This window comes from Nannobrachium achirus, assembly GCF_963921795.1.
Source record: "Nannobrachium achirus genome assembly, chromosome: 14".
Lineage (NCBI taxonomy): Eukaryota > Metazoa > Chordata > Actinopteri > Myctophiformes > Myctophidae > Nannobrachium > Nannobrachium achirus.
The window spans coordinates 34549743-34569136 of record NC_137821.1 but is presented as its reverse complement, the minus strand read 5'-3'; the positions used below and the strand labels follow the sequence as shown (position 1 = coordinate 34569136).

General features: G+C 40.0%; 2 protein-coding genes across 3 annotated transcripts in view; both read right to left on the bottom strand.

The window, feature by feature from the left end:
* dnajc3b (DnaJ (Hsp40) homolog, subfamily C, member 3b) overlaps positions 1–14254 on the bottom strand; it is a 29747-nt gene extending 15493 nt beyond the window's left edge. Inside the window, exons 1-4 of one of the 2 annotated variants that reach the window (XM_080741791.1) lie at positions 14240–14254; positions 4621–4731; positions 3338–3462; positions 1878–1952 (exon numbers count right to left, since the gene is read on the bottom strand). In XM_080741791.1, coding sequence (XP_080597917.1) covers positions 1878–1952; positions 3338–3462; positions 4621–4687 — 267 coding nt within the window. In that variant the 5' untranslated portion in view covers positions 4688–4731; positions 14240–14254. Of the gene's footprint in view, positions 1–1877; positions 1953–3337; positions 3463–4620; positions 4732–5876; positions 6392–14239 lie in introns of those variants that run through there. The other variant, XM_080741790.1, reaches the window with a different exon arrangement.
* On the bottom strand, positions 8392–11358 carry cldn15a (claudin 15a; the record flags this gene model as incomplete). The annotated part of the gene is made up of 5 exons (XM_080741792.1): positions 8392–8491; positions 9817–9924; positions 10011–10092; positions 10491–10655; positions 11142–11358. The coding sequence occupies 5 exons, from the start codon at positions 11356–11358 to the stop codon at positions 8392–8394; spliced, it is 672 nt and encodes a 223-aa protein (XP_080597918.1).
* Positions 14255–19394: the final 5140 nt, after the last annotated feature.

Here is a 19394-nt window from a genome sequence, read left to right as displayed (position 1 = left end):
GCCAGCTTACCAACAGTCCATTAAAGGCAAAAGGATATCACATCGGCAGAATGTGTTTGAAAGCACGCGATCACAAAAGCAAAAGTGTCCCTGGTAAAAGTTAGTTCTCTGTAACTGTCGTCTCATCATCCTGCGTAGCTAGAGTCTCGTCCGCAGCACCTGGAGTCTTGAACTTATCCTTGCAAAAGGCCAGCGCTTCCTTGGGTGAGTTGAAAGTAGAAGTCGCCTCATCCACGGTTATCCAGAATTTGCTCGGGTGCCTTATTCCGTATTTAACTCCTTCCGCGGTGATGGAACGTAGGAATTCCTTTACTGGCCCGAAAGCTGCCCTTTTCTTTGATGTTTCAGCAGACCAGTCGGGGAAAATATACACCTTTTTGCCATTGTATGTCAGTTGGCCTGCTTTCCTGGAGAGCTGGAGTATGCGTTCCTTTACCCGGAAAAAATGGATCCTTGCCAGGAAAGCCCTTGGCTTATCAGAACGTGGATTGCCGGTCCGATGAGCACGATCCACCTCCGGGGGGGAGTCGGGAAACTCGTCGGGGAATGTTTTCTGCAAAAAAGACTGGATAAAGGCCACTGGGTCAGCCTTTTCTAGCCCAGGAGAGATCCCAATCACTCTTATGTTGTTCCTACGACTCCGGTCTTCTGCTATGACGAGCTTCTCCTCCAGATTAGCACATCTTCTCTCCAATTCAGTGATACACATCTGCAAACTGTCCATGGAGGAACCAAAGTTCCCAATGGCCTCCCCATGTTCAGCCACGGTCGTGTTCAGCGTGGCGACTGCAGGACGCAGCTCCTTTCCGAAGTCATCAATCTTCTTCAGTAATTTCTTCTCCAAGCCAAGCATCATGGGTTGAATAAAACCATCCATAAACTCTTTCAGTGATTCCTTGAGGACCTCGCGCAGCATGCTCTTTGTAACCGGAGCGTCAGCGTCGCCCTGCATTGCGCCAGCCATGTTGTCAGCGTTTGCGGTCGGAGACCTGGTACTCCTCGACCTCGTGTTAATCGTATTCGGCATGAAACACGAAACAACTGCAAAAACAGACACTCACCAGTGTTTTGGCGTTTAAAGTCTCAAAAGAACTATAAAGGCAGTAAAAAATGGGCTTAAAAAATGTGAAAACTTTGCACCTCTACAGAGCTCAACAAACGCGTCCTACTCGGTCGCCATCTTGTCGGAACTCCGATAGTTGCATTCCTAAACAGCATGCTCAGTAGCCATCTTCAGCATTATACTACAGGTTGTGAGGACAAAAGGATCTTGATCTAGACCGGGGGTCAGCAACCCGTGGCACTAGAGCCGGCTCTTTAGCGCCACCCTAGTGGCTCCCTGGAGCTTTTTCAAAAAAGTATGAAAACGGAAAAAAGTGTATTTTTTGTTTTAACGATTTTTTTATCGTCACTGTCGGACAGAAACCTTGTTATCTCCAAGTTTCAAATTTGTATGTTTTTTTTTTCACAAAGTAAAGCCCTGTTTCATCATACAAGACTGACGCACAAAAGTAGTGAAAACAGCAGATCTACAAGCACACAACGCCTCGCGGTGCGAGGCGTTGTGTGCTTGTAGATCGGCTGTTTTCACTAGTTTAGTTCATTTTTTAAAATGATAAATACAAAACAAAGTTTTGGACATACACGGTTTCCACTCGACAACGACGATATATAAGGCTTTTATAAGGCTTTTATAATTTTTTGCGGCTCCAGACAGATTTGTTTGGGGTTTTTTTGGTCCAATATGGCTCTTTCAACTTTTTTTGGGGTTGCCGACCCCTGATCTGCCGACCCCAGATCTAGACACACACTGATAGAAAGGAAACAGGGAATGGGGATCGTCATCACATGCCCTGGTTCTGAGTGGTATGACTTACCACTGCCTGGAAGTCCTCCCTGGCCTCTCGGGTGTTTCCCTGCTTCAAAAGGATATTTCCCCTCTGCATCCTGGCCTGAATGCACAGCAACATGAAGACAGTGACAAAGGGAGGGCGATGTGTGAAATGGAGAAGAGTAGTAAGAGAAAGAGAGAAAAGGTTAGCAATTATAACATTATGGGCCCTATTATGATCCAGGTCTTATGCCTTATGCCTTAACTTCTTTACCTTTTTTTCACTATTTTGAAAACCATTTTTAAATACTTCAAATGCTGATCTACATCTGCACGTTGTGAACTTGCAGATCAGCTATTTGAAATATTTAAAAAACAAAAACAAAATAGTAAAAAAGGCAAAGAAGTTAAGGCATAAGGCATAAGACCTGGATCATAATAGGGCCCTATATATCATAAATGCACGACTACTAGTTCGGATACAGGAAGAATGGGCACCTAAACATTGTGGGCAATGTTTGCTGAATTTAGACACTAGAATGTGTTATTTTATTTTTTTTCATTGTGTGGAATAAAATGGTAAAATGGTGCATTTATATAGCAATGATTGTGCATTACCTTCACCTATTCACACACATTCATACACCGATGGCGGAGGAAATAATGCAAGGCACCAACCTGCTCATTGGGACCAATTAGGGGTTCAACATCTTATACTAAGACACTTCAACACTAACTCTGGGAGTGCTTCCGGTCCACCCCTCAGCCACTGCCGCTCCGTACAATAATACATTGTATGTGAAACAGCTGTTTGCAACATGTGCCATGTCTCAAATTAAAGAGTGTAAAGCCAGATTCAGTCTATACTCTTTAGTATATCGGTCCCGTTGCGACACGTGAGCTTATAGAGCAAGAGCATCGCAGCGGAAGTGGTTTCCGGGCTCCACTAAAAATCTCCCATTCATTTTCCCCATAGACTTTTACAAAAATATTTATAACAATTACAGTATGTTAAGCCTAGAACCAAGCCATCCAGGATTCCAGTGAATCATGACCATAAAACCTTTGATCCTCCTATATATAAAACATATATATATATATATATATATATATATATATATATATATATATATATAAACATATTTTAATATTTAATTATTTGATATATAACATTTAATGAAAACCTTTTGTTTAGCGATTTTCAAAGTTTTCTTTTCATAGAAACAAAGGTTTCATAATCATGATTCACTGTCATCCTGGATGGCTTGGTTCTAGGCTTAACATAATAAGTCTATGAGGAAATGAACTGGAGATTCTTTAGTGGAACCACGCCCACTGCGATGCTCTATAGAGATCTCCTTAGTACACCATGTAAAGTATAAACAACCATTTGCTTCCTGAGGCACCGAGTCATCCGAAAAAGAAAATACTGACCAGACTTCTCAGGTGCCCACTGTTATACTGTCGTTATCACTAATCGTTCAGGTGTAGTTGATGTGAACTTACAGCCAAGAAGTCAGGCTTGAGTTGGATAGCTCTGGTCAGGTCTGGAAGTGCAGATTTAGATTTTCCCATGGCCAGGAACACAGCAGCCCTCTTGTAGTAAGTCAGGTAGTTTTCAGAGTCCCCCTCTGGAAAAAGGGTGTTGTGATCAGACACAATGCAATCTCACTTAGACAGTTCATTCTAACCCTTGCTTTATTCCTGTGACCAATCTCTGTGACTGCTGTCTGAGACCTGTGGCATACAGGACATGTTTTTCTCCTGTCTGGTGTGGCATGGCTCGGGCAGTGTTTCTCAGTTGTTTCTCTAAAAGACTGTTTCCACTTGTTTATCTAGACACCTGAAGTTCACCAAAGTGTCATTTGATTGTAATATGTATCTGCCTTGTATTGTTGGGTGGGATGTAGCCCCCGTCCCACTCTGCTGTACCACTTCCTGCCCTTCCTTCACTTAGGAGCCGTGACCCAGAAATGTCACCTGCACTGTGGTTGCACACTCAGGAAGCAAGTCTCTCCATCTCCCATTCAATTTGCATTGTATTTGTGAACCACAGCGAGCATTTACCCAGAAAGTTTAACCAATGTACCCTTTTGATGTTTCATAATATGTAACCTGCTTTTAACCTTAATCCACGTGACTGCCACTCGGTCGGATTTTTCCTACTATGTACATATTATCTTGTCTGAGTGGAATAAAATCAGAACATATTGAACTCCAACACCTGTTTGTTGTTTCAGTCTGTTCACCGCAATGCATCGTCTCCTTTCCTGCTGCTAAGACTTATCACTCTGGGTTTTCATAACTTCTCTCATCCACATCACCATAGCAGACAAAAGGGACATAGCGGCGATTTTGCAACAAAGGGTAAAGTGGACTGTAAACTGACACAATTCTGTCTTTGAGCAAGCCATTCCAACATGGAACCCATAATCCAAACTGCTTATTTTCCTTGGCTTTTTATATTTCAGAACCTGCATGGTGACATTCTTTGTCTGACTCTGAACTGAACTATTTTTGTCTGCAACTCTCAGATGGGTGGGGGTCATCAGAAAGACACAGATGAGAGGAAATAAAATGGTAAAATAAATTAGCTAAATGGACAGACATTAATCCCCTTCCCCCTGGCATCCTTATTTTGGGGCATTTCATTATAGGCAAACATTTTCAAAATATAAATACATATACGTATTTCAATGTTCAAAATAGCCGATCCACAAGCTCACAACAGCGTAATACCATCATAGGACAAAGTATAGAAAGGGGTCAAAATGTGGGTGTAACCTTACCCACAGCAGAGTGGTAGTGGGACAAGGCTTCTGCAAGTTGACCAGCTGCCAGAAGCTTGCGTCCCATCTCCAAATGGTGCTCAATCTCCACATGAGTAGCTCCCAAGACACCTGTAACATAAAACCTTACTAGAAATACACTGCTGACAAAGAGTATGCTAATAATATTACATAAGGAGTATGCTAGAAGTATGACAGTAGCGTGCCTCGTCACAGGTTAGCTTAGTCTGTGCACATTGGTGGAAAGGGGAGGCTCTCTCCATTCCGACATGTCGCCACTCCGAAATGGACTTCTTATTGTCGGAGTGGCGACACTCCCCATGGGCCTAAGGTTTAGGGTAGGGGTAGAGATAGGGTTAGTGTCGGAATGGAGACATGTCGGAAAGGAGACATGTCGGAGTGGAGAGATGCACCCGGTGGAAAGGCAACAGGCATCATCACGCAGTATAGCCAAGCCTATGAGTTGGCATTGCCGTTTTAAACACCATATAAACATTTTCAATAATAATGTATATGTCAACAGCGTTTTGATTGAAGACTTTATTAGAAGTTTGCATAGGAAAAGGTACAGTTTTCATGACGGTACAGTTCAGGCCAACTGTGACCAAAAACTGTGACCATTTAGTGCCATTCTGCCAATGCTTACTGATGTTACAAATGTAAACAAACCTTTTCAGCATCAACAGACAACATTTTACTAGCAGTGACATACCGTCCACCAATGTGTTCCTCTGGTATAAACAAAACTAGCTGTGTAATATAGCAGGCCACACAATGGATACTGTGTGGGTCGCACTGATTAGCTAGAATATGGAATATTTTTGATTTGCTCCTGCAGCCTCCCTGATATGCCAATCACAAATACTTGGGGAAATAGGGACAAAGTAAGAGTCTGGATTATCATCCAGACCAGTGGTTCTCAAAGTGGATTTCCAGGGACTCTGTGGGTTCCTTTAGGGGGTCTAAACTTATCCTTTACGAGTCTGACAGCTTACAAATGGAACCAAATGAACCAGGGAGACCTTGAAATGTGAAAGATTGAGGAACACTGATCTAGACATTATCATCAATAACCTTTCATTTTAAACTCAGGGAGGGATATGCTGCATTAAGGGGGTAACCTAACCTCCCTTTGAACATTTCTCGCTCACCTTTTCAACAACAGAAGCCTTGCTTTTAAGTTTAAACGCCTTTTGATTGTGTAAAAATTATCAGGGTGTCACATAAGGTTGTCTTATGGTTCAGCTAAGGCTTACCATCCAACTGGAGGTCTAGGATGACACACACCAGAGACAGAGATGACAGGACACCGTTGAGCCCTTTCCGCCGCCGCGATTCCATATTTACAAGACCACGCGCCTCCTGCTACCTATATGTGAACAAAATCACGTTTCTGCTAATGCCTTTACGCTTATAACTATACGAATCATTGAAGCCGGTATTCCTCACGAACTCATCTTTTTTTGTCATGTACTCCCAGCGCTACGTATTAATACAGTGTATATTTATGGTCCGGGTCTCAAAGAATTCCGTGTGAAAATGTGAAACCTCGGCAAACGGTTCCGACGGGATCCTCGGGGTGTAGTAGTGGTGGCACAGCGCAAAAAATGTCCCAGAAACGGCTGTCGTTGTCATTACACTAATGTTAGATTTGGTTTAGAACTGCGTATATATGTAACATGACATGACATGACATTGAATAAGTTCAGCAGCTGGCTGAGACGCTTTGTAAACTAAACTTCTCTGCCCTACAATACATCACTGTGGTTGGTCCGCTGCATAGAGGTGGGACGTTTGCGAACGAATCGAGTCTTTTGAAGGCCACTTTGACATGAACGATGGAATCCGGTTCGCAGGGGGAAGCCTTTCCTTACCAATGAACAGTGGTGGAAATTAAATAACTCAAATTCGGAAATACCGCAATTAGAAGTTCAGAATTAAAATATAGGCTATTTGAGTAAAAGTACAAAGTATTGGGATCAAAATGTACATAAAGTAGCCTACCAATAATAAAATGCAGAATCATAATGTCCCATTTCACAAGTTTGCCAATGAATAAAATGTAGAAAAAAAAAACATTTGAAAATAGCTCACAACATTTGAAAATAGTAGATCGGCTAATTTCAAATAGCCGAAATGTATAGAGGGTTGAAGTGATTTGTAATTATAATCAAAATCTACAAAGTGACAAGTAACTAAAATGAGTCTTTTGAACGGCTCTTGAAAGGAACGGATCCCAGAGATCCGGCTCACTTCAAAGAACCATAAATCCTATCTTTAAGCGACACATCCGTGTTGGCCTCTAAACGTGGGCCGCTGTCATTGGGCCGACTATTTTAGCTCGCAAAGCAGAGACACTCCCATGTCTGTGTATGGTCCTGAATTTTCCCCCAGCGGAAAGCCTGGTGATGCGAGGCTAGGTCCTGAATGCCATTGCTTGAAAGCGCCGCCTATGGGATTGTTGTTGAATCACAGCTCAATTTAAATGGCCAAAGAGACGACTAATATTGAGACATTTAACCAGTGGTGGGAAAAGTACTCAAATGTTAATAGGTAAAAGTATCAATACTGCAATGTAGAAATACTCTGTAAAGTAAAAGTCCAGAATTCAACATTTACTCGAGTAAAAGTATAAAAGTATTGGTATCAAAATGTACTTTAAGTACAAAAGATATAGCGTACTCATTATCCCATTTCAAGTTTTTAAATGTATAACAATCTTTTGAAAATAGCAGATGTACAAGCTCACAAAGCATTGCATTGTGAGCCTGTAGGTCGGCTTGTAAATCAGATAATTGAGACATTTAACAATGTTTTTTTATTCTGAGTAATTGTAAAAATAACACACAAAAAACACATTTGGTTCATATATATACAATCTCCCACCCCAAAGTAACAATCTATAAAACTGTAAAAAAGAGGAAGATATTTCAATAACATACAGTAGGTCTACATATCAATACATAAGGATCACCACACTTTGAATCTGCTGCCTTTGACCTTCCCCTTACAAATGTTAACAAGTTTACATGCCAATACATAATCTCTTTGATTAAAGAAAACATTTTGATAACACATCAACCTATTAGGAAATAATTTAGCAGCCTGCAATATTGGCAATCATGAGTTTATATAGCGGCAAACTTTGTATCACACTATAACAAATAGTGTGATACAACATCATTTACTGGAGAGCAACATTGTCATTAGATCATTTCTACAGAATCCAAATTTGGGGATGTGCGTTTTTACAGTGGTGCAATATTAGCTTTGTCAGAATGTCCGGGCATATTTTATATACATCCAGCCCTAACCAGTACAAGACTCGAACTATCCTTAACCATGTAAAAAAAAAAGGAGAAAAAAAAGGAAAAATGTGTTCTATATACATAAAGGAACTCTTATGCAAAGGCTAAAATATTTAAAACATTTAGATGGCATTTTATGTAGACTAATCCCAGGTTATTTTTGACCTGGCATAATGTGTATAATTTCAAAGTACAGATTATTGATGTTTTTTGGTTATAGTTAGACTGATGATAGACTGATGATAGATTCTTGGTTTACCTGTGATCCTAGATTACTATTGCCATGTATTTGATGTATTACCTTTGCGCTGTCCTTAATCGCTCTGTATTAAGATCATCTGTTAAATGCCTAAATTGTAAATGGTAAATTGTTAGATGTTCCCACAATGTACCAGACACACTTGTAGCAAAGCTTTTTGCATCATGAAGTTGTCCCACAAGGCTCCATTTGTGGACCAGTCTTTTAAACATAGGCATTTCGACCGTATGTGCTGGGTGCTGCTACACTTCGTGCTGGTGGAGGTCCAGAGTAGACTGTTCCCCTGGCTTGATAAGGCAGTGGGCTGAGGCAAATAAGATAGATAAGATAAGATAAGAGTAAGATAAGATAACAATGCTTTATTGATCCCTGTGGGAAAATGCACGTGTCATAGCAACAACAGTAGTGAGAGTGAGAGTGAAACAGGAGAGGTACAGGTACGAGTATAGTCAAGAATAAAAAATAAAAATACATAATTATCTAAGATTCTGACACTGGACATCTGCACTGGATATCTGAATGATAAATTAACATAAGTACATTATATCAATGTGATATGAGTAGGCCTACAGGGTGGCCAACATGTAGACCTACAGTACAGTCTGTCAACATTGAATATGTGAATGAATATATGTACTGTAGAGTGGGTGATCTGGATAATATATTATGTACGTATAGTCTCTCAACTGTGAATACATGAATGCATATACGGTATCTACAGTGTCAACAGACCTATAACAGTGAAAATAGGTACTGTCTATCAACAGTAAATTGATATATTTACAGTCTATCAATATATGAATGAATGTACGTCTCTCAAGAGTTAAGATTCTATAATGTACATACACCCTTGTAGTCCATGACTCTATGTGCATGTGCACCAGAGTCAAAGCCAGAGTCAGTAATCCCAGAGAACAGACAATGCTAAAGTCAAAGGAGTACTAATTCCACAAGAACATAGAAGATGCAGGTCTTAATCTCTCTTAATGAGCAGCAGGAGATTAGATGTTAATACAATCAGTGGTGGAACACAGTATAAACTGTGGGAAAATGTTAATTAGAGATAATGAAAAACATGCAATGGATCAAATGGAGACGGTCACGGTTAGCAGCTGTAGGGTTAGCGCTACAGAATCATAATCTTGATCATAATTCTTTTTTATGAGGAACTTGTCTAGTGAGGTTTGAAGCAACAATGTAGCAATATTTTTGCTGTCTGGCAGACTCCTTGTATGTCCATATTTCATGTTTTAATGTGTTCCACTCCCATAAATGAATTCCCTATTCAATAGGGCATTAATTTATGGGAGGGGGAACTTTGTCATATGACATTCTCATGCAAAAATAGCCCAAAAAAAAGCTGATCTAAAAGCTCATGTGACATGTTAAATATCTGTTCTAATATTTAACCAATGGAAAGAATTAACTGAGCTTGTGGCTAAATAATAACTACACTGGGTCCATAGGGACCATTTCCTGAAAACTGAGGGTTTTGGGCATACAAGGTTTTATTGCACATGTTGAACATGCACAATACATTCCACCATGCACTAGTATGATGAATACATCAATCATCTATTGTAGCGTTGTATTGAGTATTGTAAATTGCAAGTTTGTAAGTGGACTCACTATTTCTCCTCTGTGCCCATTTTGCAAGAACACATGAAACAGGAACCTCCAGTTATGGCCAGGACAGAAGAGCACCAGCCAATGTAGAGACCCTCTCCTATTTCAAACCTGTAACACACAGTAGAGGGCAGTACTGTAACACTGTCACACTGTTAACAACCGCTATTGCTTGTTGTTTTGTCACTTTTACTTACCTTGTGCCGGGGTAAAATGGGTCGAAGAAGTCTTGAGTGATGTTGAAGGCATACCATGACACAGAGACCATTGTGCACAGGCCTAAAGGAAATAAATAAATCAATTGTTCTTAAATCCTAAGCACAAACATGACAGACTCGCTCACTTGTTTGAAAGTAAAACAAATACATATTCATATAAAAAATATATTTAGGTAACAATCCTTTTCAGACAGACTGTTCATAGGACTATTACAGTTATTTTGTTGATGCAAACAGAAAGTCCACCATGGATAGCCTACAAATCCCAAATTTGAAAACTCCTGCCTGAAGGCAACTTCTCAACTTGGAGAAAGAAATGGTTCCCAAATGTAATTTATATTGGAATCGAATCAATACCACTGCATTGGGCATTAGCAAAATGTCCCTGTAAAAAGATATTTGTTTTACTGGGTGGCACAATTTAAATGTGACATTTCCAAACTTGTGGTTTCCTGTTACCTTGAAGTATGAAAAGGACTCCCCCAATGCCAGCAATCCTCCCCTTGAGGACGTAGTTCTCTCCACCAGCTTTGGAACACTGCATTCCTATCAGCGCTGCGACCAGTCCAAAGGTACCAAATACAATTGACGCGATCATCAGGGCACGAGATGCCTGGATATAACCTAGAGACAACATTAAAATCTTGAGTCATCTGACTGACAGCCAACAACTTCCCTTTGTGAAATAATCATACTGTATGTCTTTTATTAGAGACTTTAAAAGAGTTCTGAAATCCTCCTTCAATGCATACCAATTGTAATATGCCGTCATCTTTATTCTTGTCTTAATCAGATAACCCCTCATTGCTGTTCAATTTGTTATGACAATAGTTTTCAAACGTTTTTAATTTCAAGAACCCCCATAACTCTGAAAGTGTACAAATGGAACCAAATGGACCGATTTGTATACTCTCGGAGTTACAGACCTGTAAGGGTCCATTTAGAATCCCTTCAAGGCACCCTGAAGGTCCTTGGACCCCACTTTGTGAACTACTGGATCATGGAAAAATGAAGTGAGGTGAGGTGAAACTGTACATTAACTACAAATCTTGGCTTTCATAATTATTACCATCAAATTAGGGTGGGACCATTATCATTAGATCGACTTACCATTCAAGGCAAGCAGAGATGGGAACTCTCTGCAGTTGTGCACACCGGTTGAATCTGTAGCACAAGACATCCATAGGTTTTCATAGATGGTGGAAGTGGTGATGACGTTGCCATCGACAGTAGAGGTCTTCCAGTAACGATTTGGTATAGAAATACCCACCATCACCCAACCTACAAACCCTAAAATCAAAGCCACTACTTCCACAATGGGATCCATGCTGTCTTACTGCTGGCACACACCAAAAAAGAAAACAGGACAGAAAGATAGAAAGAAACAAAAACAATAATCTTGTGAAAAAATAAGAAAAAGTATCCTTTCTGTGTTATCCCTTTTGTCGGACAGGTTTTCTGATGATTTCATAAAAAAATATAAAACATGCAGTCAGTGGTAATCTGAAGTTTAATGAGCTGTTGTGTCTAGTGTGCCTATGAGATATAGCCAGTACAACAGATTATGTTAAATGATTCATATCACCTGCTTTCCATCACTCCGCCCCCTCACATGCACACATGCACACGCACGCACGCTACGGGAACGCACGTTATCTTCCTTTTTAAATTTACACCCCTGAAACTGAACAGGTGTTTATCGGTTGACTGAGAGTCCAATGGTCACCCCTTGCTATTAATTATACTGAACTGTCTGTGTCTGTTCTATGTTGGACTTATTTACAGAGACGTTTCTTTTCAAAAAGTATTAACAAATCTACAGAATTATAAAAAGGATTAATAATAATAATAAACGTTATCTATAAATCACGTTTTAAACAATGTTCCAAAGTGCTTTACAAAGCCAAGATCTCTCTCTCTCTCTCTCTCTCTCTCTCTCTCTCTCTCTCTCTCTCTCACTCATTCTGTATATTCTGTATACTGTATATTCTCAATGTACTGTATAATACTCAATGCCGTTTAACAGTCTTGTTGTTCCATTTTGTTTAATAAAAAGTTTACTGTCTTCAGATATTCACGTTTGTTTATTTTTTCCTCAATATTGTAAAAGCTATATATTTCTACTGAAACCCTCACCTGCCTAAATTGGCTTGCGCCATAAAGATTTGGGAACTGCCCCATGCTATACTTTTTTTTTTAGTTTTTCTGTTACAAATATTTCAAGGCTGTACAATCCTTTTCTTTAGGCTGCATAACACTGCACCTATCAGCTTCCATTTCAAGACTCAAACATTTGGTTTAATTTGGAAGACAGAAAGTCAAAACTAATAGAATATCACAAGCACGAGTCAAGTGGAAATGCAATGTTACCCAATCGTGTGGGAGTTTTGGGTGTCAGGCTGTCAGCAATGTTAAAACTAGGGCAAACACAGTCAACCTAGCTGATATCATTAGGGTAATCCTTAACCTGCATTTGTGAAAATGGCTCAATGTATTGGGGCTAGGGCACTTTGTAAATAAGCAAACTAATTTGTCTAGAGGTCAAGAGGAGGCCCTAAAACACATCCACAGTGCATAGAACAGAAGATAAGCAGTCATTAGCTCTTGCTAAGATAGTGAGGGCAGTTTGTTTTGTCACTGCTTCGGCTGAAAAGACAAAAGTAAATGTGAGAAAACTCCTTGGCATCTAATAACGGACAATGAGAAAGAAGTAGTCGCCAGCACTCAAGGAATATCCTTTTTACATGATTTTATTTACCTCAATGGACAGTGTACGGACACGTTTCAGCCCTTAGGCCTTCCTCAGCGTTGCATCCGCTGATGCAACGCTGAGGAAATAAAATCATGTAAAAAGGATATTCCTTGAGTGCTGGCGACTACTTCTTTCTCATTATGCTTTATTGAGCCGTGCACCTAAAAGCCTTCATCTAACTTGGAGTGTTGCGGGCTGTCTGCTTTATTGCAGATATCTTTCCCTTATCTAATAACGGACCCCTACTGCATGTCTGGAAACATTTATAAATAAAACTGTATCAAGGCTTTTTCATCATCCATATCATTCTTTTGAAGGATAGATAAACAAACAAACAAACAAATAAATAAATTCCTGTGACCCCTTCATTCTAGGTTTTTATATCATGATCACTGACAAATGATCAAAATCTTCAGAATTTGTGAATAGCTAGTCAGTGATGTTAAAGCGACTTAGAAAAGCGCTATATAAATCTGCACTTCTAAATAAATCTAAGATATTATTATCATGGGTGTTTTGACACTACTATACTGAGGGTAATATACTGTTTTAAAATATTTATATGAAATACTTAAAAAAATATTTTATTTTGTGAAATCTAGCACGAATTCCACACAATTAGTATCCAATTCATCTTCTGTGACAGTGGGATATATATATCTAAACATTATTTATCAATGATTTCTGATTTATCGCAGATGATTGCTTTTATTTTGAGGTAATTTTTCCTTTTACCCAGTTGATTGATGGGAGAGAATGCCTTTAACTCCAAAAAGGAGAGCATTGGATGTCGGCCCTTCTGCTTACACCTGACTTAGACATGGATTCTGCCCCATCATAAATGGCTAATTTTATGACCAGACTGTTTGCTGAAGCTCTTTTACGGCATGCTTAACCCAAGCACAGGTTGCTAGGTTGTTAGAGTCAATGTCGTCATGGTGGCTTTGACTGTGAAAACAATACTTTATGTGACTTTTTTTTAAATGTCCATAACTTTCACATGTCCACGTATTGCTCGTTAAAATTGAAGCGACCTGCACGTGCGATAACGATATCAGCTCAAAGTGGGAGGTGTCTTGGACTGTAATTCTGAAAATGCTGAAGTCTTGTGCTTATTTGAATGTGTTGTTTTGATCTCAAACTGAACCTCCTTTACCTGAGCCTGAGATTTTGAAGACAAACACTTTTTTGACAGATTGAGTCATTAGTCGTATATTGACTATTAGAATTGCCCAATAAAGAAAAATACACATACAGTAGAGCACTAAATTAAACTTGGACTTGAATATTTCCACATTGCTGCACTAATGAAAGATATGTGTTTATAAGGAAGCTGGACTGATCGTAGAAATGTTTAATATATAGAATAGTATTTATTTTCAGAAGCTCTCATAGCCTCTCCCAACACTTACATTATTGAGGCCTCTCCACCTCATATCAGCACTGAGGAACTTACTTCCTTATTAAACACCTCCGGTGCTTTAATCCTGGATACTGTTGCTCCAAGCCCGGCTCCCCTTGGCTCAATGACATCGCCAGAGCCCTGAGGAAGGAATGCAGAAAGTCGGAAAGGAGGTGGAAAAGTGATCAGCTCCAGATTGATTTTACTATATAGAGAAACATCCTTTTCAAATATCAAAAAGTGATTAATGTAGTGAGACTTAATCAACATAACCCGAAGATTTTGTTCAAAACCATAAACTCTGTCATCCACCCTGTCTCCAGCACCAACCTGGACATGTCCGCCTTTCTTACTTCTCTGCATGTTTTCATCAGCCGAGTCAACATCGGAAAGAACATTACCCCTAATCCTAACCCCCCCCCCACACACACACACACACACACACACACACACACACACACACACACACACACTTGTGCCCTAACTGTCCCACTGGTTTGCCCATCCAAATTGGACAGCTTTCCACCCTCATCAAGCTAATTTCCACCATGACACCTTCTTTACATTGCCCCCTCAGCCCTCCTGATGGAGGTCGTTGACATAGCAGGTCCGGAGGTCCCTCGCCATCATCAACAGATCCTTGGTCACTGTTACCGTTTCAACCTGCTTTAAGCATGCAGTGGTTCAGCCTGTCCTGAAAACCCCCCAACTCAGACCAGTAGTCATACATAAATAACATTAATAAAAAAAGGTATGAATCAGAAAATAATTGAAGATCTAAAACAGTCCCAATAAAATGCTACGTCAACACCAAAACAATATAATGAAACATTTCAGTCAGGCTTTAAAGTTCACCATACCACAGAATCTGCATTACTGAAGGTGCACAATGACCTGCTCCTCTCCCCCCCGATTCTAGTGACTATGCTATCCTATACTGCTTCTGGACTTCAGTGCAGCTATTGATACTGTACTTGTAAACCACAAGATTTTATTATTTTGTCTCCAGTACAATGCTGGAGTCGACAGGGCATTGGACTGGTTTGCATCCTACCTCAATGAATGCAGCTTCTCCAGAAGCTTCTGTTAATATTGGTAGTTTCTCCTCTCTCGCTTCTTGTCTCCATTTTAGGTCCCATCCTGTTTTCCATTTACAGGCTCCCCCTTGGCCAAATGATTCAATAATAATACAATATCTCATTCCATTGTTACGCGGACACACTGAATCTCCCCCTGAAACGAAATGACCAGTCCAAATTAGCTAGCCCGAAAAACCGCCTTACTGACGTTACATGTTGGATGGCACAGAATTTACTGCAGCTGATTCGAAGTTCGTTTGAGGTTGTAGTATTTGGTCCGTCAGACTCCATCATACAGATCCAGGGCAATCTTGGCATCCTCTCCACCCTTGTCAAGCCCTATAAGCCAAAGACCTGGGGGTGCTCTTTGACTCTGCTTTTAAGTTTGACAAGCCGTTGTGAATAAGTCAAATGTTGTAAAAAAGAATATTTTCCCACCTCCGCTCTATCACCAAAATCTAACATTTGTCTCTCTCTGTCCACGCCCTTTGGGTAGTCATCCACGCCCTCATCTCATTACATATAGACTAGTGCAAATCCCTTTACCCTGGGATTAGCCAGTCGTCGCTGTCCCACCTACAACTGGTCCAAAACGTGGCAGCCAGTCTCTTTTCCTTTTTTTAAGACTTGTTTTGGGGCTTTTATGCCCTTATTGATAGGACAGTAGACTGACAGGAAATGGGAAGAGAGACGGGGAGTGACACACAGCAAAGGCCGTCGGAATCGAGACCCGAACCCGCGACACGCTGCCAGGCATCAGAGCCTAAGAGTTGTGCGCCTGGACGGCTAGGCCAGAGGGCGCCCCGACGGCCAGTCTCTTGACTAGTACCAGGAAGAGCCATATTAGCCACGTCCTGGCCTTTCTCTACTGGCTGCCAGTACAGTTTAGAACAGGGGTCTTCAACGTTTTCAGGCCAAGGACCCCTTAGTTGAGAGAGAGATGAAGCAGGGACCCCCACGACCTTTTCATAGATTCCATATAGTTTCCTCGTATTGACAGCACAATCATCAGTGTGTTTTGGATTAATGTCAATTTGTGTTTTCAGATATTTAACCACTTGAACCTTCAATACTTAATAAACTTGACCTCCTTTTACTCTGTACTTAGTCTGCTCTTTCCCCCCTCTACACCAAACCTCTTTGCCGAAAATAGCTGATCTACAAGCTCACAACGCCTCGCAGCGCGAGGTGTTGTGAGCTTGTAGATCTGCCATTTCTGGCTACAGTTCTTAAAATAAGGACACTAGGGTTCAAGTTGTTAATATAAAAAGGATTGGAAGATTTGGAGGACCCCCTGTAGTAACTCTGAGAACCCCCTAGGGGTCCCCCTGTTGAAGACCCCTGCTTTAGAATGTGTTTATTAAGCTCTTATTGGGTTTGTCCCCTCTTGTACCCATTCCTCTCCCTCCACCACTAGGTTCCTCAGGTCAGTCGACTTGGGGCCATAGCTGTCCTGAGAACTAGACTAAAGTGCAGGGGTGACCACGCCTTTGCTGTCAAAGGCCCTAAACTGTGTGGAACACTTATCTATCAGATCTGCCCCCTCTGTTGAAAAACCCAGGCTCAAGACTGTCTTCTATTCACAAGCATTGGAAATCCACCTGATATAGTTGATTTGGTTGAATCTTATTGTTTTAAATAATATTTGTTTTATTACTGACATCATTTGTTTAATTATTGACTGTTCTTTAAGCCTTTATGCCTTTTTATATTGTTCAGTACAGCACTTTGGTTCAACAAGAGTTGTTTTTCACTGTGCTTTCACTGCTTTATAAATACTTTTGATTTGATTTGTCTTGTGAAATTGATCAAGATATAAGATACATATCCATATCACATATTTTTCATGTGTGAAACATTCTAGGCAACTGAGGATGTAGAATGAAAAAGACCATTTTCAGAGTCGTGTTAAAAATTGTGCAAGCAGAAAAACATAGAAACCGCTGATGTCAAGCTATCAACCGAAACCTTTGTAAAACAACTAGTATCAAGTACGTAAGCCTGGCCTGCATGTGATAAAGTGTATCCTTTTCCAGGTATAAAAAAACTAAATCCACATTTTTAATATGCAATGTTTGATTAGGGATGAATCACGCTCTTGTGAAAAATGGAGCCTGTTAAAGCAACAGTATTATTGACCTGTTCAGTAGCTCACCATTTACAAGGGCCCATGGTTTGATTGATTGATTTAAAAAATATATTTAGAGCCAAGATTGGTATTCATATCGAGACTTTGGGAGGAATGCACTATGATAGAAACATGTTTCCACTCAAGCAGGAATGTCAGGTTTGTTTAACAGCTTGTGGTAGGTAGGTAGGTAGGCAATATGTATTATATGATAAATAGTATCCCTAGAATGGCTGATATTCCAGCCAACCAACCAATACCAATCTTATAAGCTGGTTACATTTCACACTGTATGTGACTTGTTCTTTAATTTGTATAGATTACATCGTGTTGTTTAAAATGAATGAGAGAGAGAGAAACAAACACATGGCTCAGCCTGGGCCCTGAGGTTTGATGTAGACCAGGGGTCTTCAACGTTTTTCAGACAAAGGACCCATTATCTGACAGAGAGATGAAGTAGAAACCCCCCCACTAATGGATTCATGTTAAATGTGTTTTCAGACATTTAACAATTTAAACCCTCAACACTTGGTAAACTTCACCTTTGACTGGGTACTTGGTCTGCTCTTTTCTCCCTGTGCACCAAACTCTTCAACAAAAATAGTTGATCTATTCTAGAGGTTTTTTTCGGCTTATGTACTCCCCAGAATTGCGATGTAAGGTTCAAGTGGTTAATGTAAAAATAAATAAATAAAGTCCCTATCACCCTGCAGTGTCTCCGCGGAACTCCTAGGGGTCCCAGACCCCCGTTTGAAGACCCCTGATGTAGACACATCTCTACTTAACAGACCAGTCGCACAGTTGAAAACACTTTTGAGAAATATTTGTAAGGAGTATTTCATTGGTATGTGATAACACACAGGCACATTGTGTTACACACTGTGCTCTAATTAGGTATGTGACCTTGGAGACTATAAACGATATCACTACTTTTTTGTCTACAGAGACACAGACTGCTGAGAACACAGACTGTGCAGTGTTATATTCTCTCATATAACATATTCAACTTGGTTGATTATTGATCCAATTGAGACTTTAATGACTTCTCAGTCAGTCAGAAGTTCAATTAACATACAACATGACCACTATCTTGACAGGCAAGCCCCCTCCCCAATTCATCTGTTCAAATAAAATCCAATCTCTGGATTTGAATGTATTTACAGACAAATATGAACATGAAAACAACATCAGTGGGCATGTATTAGGATTAGGAAGGAAATTCACTTTCAAACTCACAAAGATAGTGGCTGTTTCCCAGAGCAACTGACTGTACTAAAATTGGTAAATGAATAATAAAACACTCTAGTCTGACGTGGATTACACAAGAACTTTGAATTACTGTGGGTGTTAACAGGAAAGGATTTAAGTGATACATCGTGTTTCAAGGACATATTTCTCCCCCTCCTCGTCTTGACTAGGCAATTTCCTTTAGTGATGTGTTATATGGTAGGATAAAACCTGTATGTGCTTTACCCACAGCAGTCTAACACAAATACATACAGTACATCATAAATATACTGTATCATACACAAAGACATTACAAGATCCATATTCCCCACAGTTACTATGAAAAACCAGAGAATGCAGTGTTTAAAGAACCAATAGCAGATGAGACAAGACAAGACAAGACAAGACAAGACAAGACAAGACAAGACAAGACAAGACAAGACATGACTTTATCTATTAGCTCCAATGGTGGACAAAGTAAATATACTCAAGTAAATACTCAAGTATTCAAAAGTACAAATTACAAAGTATATTGGTTGGTCCTAAGTGGTTAATTCACAATATATTTTAGTACATTTGAGTCCCAAGAGCCCCTTCCTAGAAATGTAGTTGAGTAAGCAAGCTCATAACTTGTACTCAGCTACATTTCAAATAGACATATTGTTCTATTTATCTATCGATTACTCACCCCATGGAGACCCGAATTCATGGATATTTTTGTCGCATTCATTAATTTGATGACCAGCAGTGGTTCCCTATGGACACACAAATAGAC